The sequence below is a fragment of the Egretta garzetta genome, unplaced genomic scaffold (assembly GCF_000687185.1).
Source record: "Egretta garzetta isolate BGI_Z169 unplaced genomic scaffold, ASM68718v1 scaffold888, whole genome shotgun sequence".
NCBI classification, from domain to species: Eukaryota; Metazoa; Chordata; class Aves; order Pelecaniformes; family Ardeidae; genus Egretta; species Egretta garzetta.
In genome coordinates, this window is record NW_009260628.1 from 103,572 (window position 1) to 105,603 (window position 2,032).

Consider the following 2,032-nt stretch of genomic DNA (forward strand, 5'->3'; position numbering starts at 1 on the left):
CCGGCCCCTCACCCCTGCCACGCCACGCCTGCGGGGAGAGGAGCTCAGCGTGGGCAGGCCACCCCACTGCCTGGCTGCCCCTCAGGAAGGGTCTCCGGGTCTCCCGTCCCAGACACGCTGATGCCGGTCGCGCAGCTCCCTGCACTGGCTCTGCTGGACCCCTGCCTGCTCAGCAGGGCAGGGGCCTCTCCTTTGCCCCACAGAGGGATGCAGAGGGGGAGCCGAGCCCAGACTCCTGGAGGCTGCAGGAGCACTATCACTGGAACGGCGCCCTGTGTGGAGTGGGGGGCACAGGCCCCTTGGCGTCTGGGCTCAGACACGCTCTGGTCCCATCTCATCTTTCCCAGCGGGGAGGGGGCCGGGGGAGCGACATGGAGAGTCTGACTCGGAGGAAACCAGAGAAGGCACGAGCACGCAGGATGCTGGGCCAGTTCCAGGGACAGTCCCAGGTCCAGTCCTTCCCAACAGGTTCGGGAATGGGGGGACTCACACAAGATGTAAGCAGAGAAGCTGAGCCAGGATTAATCCTCCTGCCCTAGTCCTCTCCTCGCCCCCAAAAAGCAGGGCCTGGATGCTACTTCCCTTCACCTCAACCTCTGGACCAAGCTGCAGAGGCCACCCCGCACCTTTTCCCAACCTCACAGCCCCACAAGAGCTTTCCCCCACTTTCCCTCGCCTGGATCCACCTCAGACAACACCATGTGCTGGCAAAGGAGCAGCCCGGGGCCAGCACCAGGCAGAGGCGATGCTGTGAAGTGCTCCCCTGCCCACTGAGCCCCTCATCCCACCTGAGAGCTGTGCTGGGAGTGAAGAGGAACCCGAGCTGGCCCAGCAGCCAGGAAAATGATCTGCGGGGTTAGGACCCCCAGGCCTCCATGCAGGCAGGGCCCATCAATATTAAGCAGCGAGGCTGCCCCGGGGTCCTGCCAAGGCATGTTCTGAGCCTGGGCCAAGTGCTGTGCCAGGTGATGGTGCCACACTGCAGAGCCTGTCCAGCAGGGACCGGCTCCCTGTGCTGCCATGCCCACTGCACAGCCCTTGGGGAGCAGCAGGGAGGGTAAGGGCAGGAGCTGCAGCATCCAGATGGGCTGTCCAAAGGAGCCACGGGCTTCCCTCTGCTCTGCCAGATGAGCATGGGGCTGACCCCAAGACTGGGAGCAGCTGGACACGAGGAGACCAGACCCACCAGCCCACCCCAGGTTATGGGCATGGCTCCTGACCAGGTTTCCCATAAGGAAAAGGTGGGATACACAAACTCCAGTGCCACCCACCCCCTTCTCCACATTTCCCCTTGACTCTGCCAAGAGGTTTCCTCTGAAATACATGAGGTGCGAAGTGGAGCAACAAGTGCAGCCTTTAGGTGGCACCTGTCCCCGTGTTTTCAGTGTGGTAAAAGACAAAATACTGCAGCCAGCAGCAGGTCTTGGGGTCAGCCCTCCCCTCCAAACATACAGCACCTCCCTGCCTCTCAGAGAGGTTTCCTCACCTACAACAGCCGGCAGCCACTGAGCAGGCAGCCCCCAGGGGAGGCAGCCAGCCTGCCCCAGGGCAGGACCCCGGGCTGTCCCCAGGCCTGCAGGCAGAGGCACAGCCACAGGGATGAGGCTCCAGCAGAGCCACGCACCCTCCTGGGCCCAGTCAGGCACCGGGGCTCCAGGTGTCACCATGCCCATGGCCCTCCCCACGTCCCAGTGGGGCACTGAGCCCACGGGGGTGGGACAGCAACCACCAGCACAGGAAACATCAGAGCCCAGGGCGGGGGAACCTTAGGTTTGGCCCTACCCCCGCCGCCCAGACCCGGCCCTGTGGCACCGTCCAGTGGCGCCCAGCTCCCCCAGTCCAGCAGCACCCAGCCCCACAGCGACAAGACGCCCTCTGGCACCCGGGCCCATCACGCAAAGGCCGCCCATACCGACAGCAAAAAGCCCTCAGCCCCACTGGATCCAGCCCCACAGCACCCAGCTGCCCTGCCCTGCCCCGCAGCACCCCCGGGCCCTCCAGCCCCGCAGCACCCCCCCATCCCCTCCCCAGC

General features: G+C 65.0%; 1 protein-coding gene across 1 annotated transcript in view; it reads left to right on the plus strand.

Moving 5' to 3' along the window:
* Window positions 1–371: 371 nt before the first annotated feature.
* The window catches only part of EXOSC1 (exosome component 1), a 4,320-nt gene continuing 2,659 nt past the window's right edge, over window positions 372–2,032 (plus strand). The window contains exon 1 of the mRNA XM_009645523.2: window positions 372–468. Coding sequence (XP_009643818.1) covers window positions 372–468 — 97 coding nt within the window. The remainder of the gene's footprint in view (window positions 469–2,032) is intronic.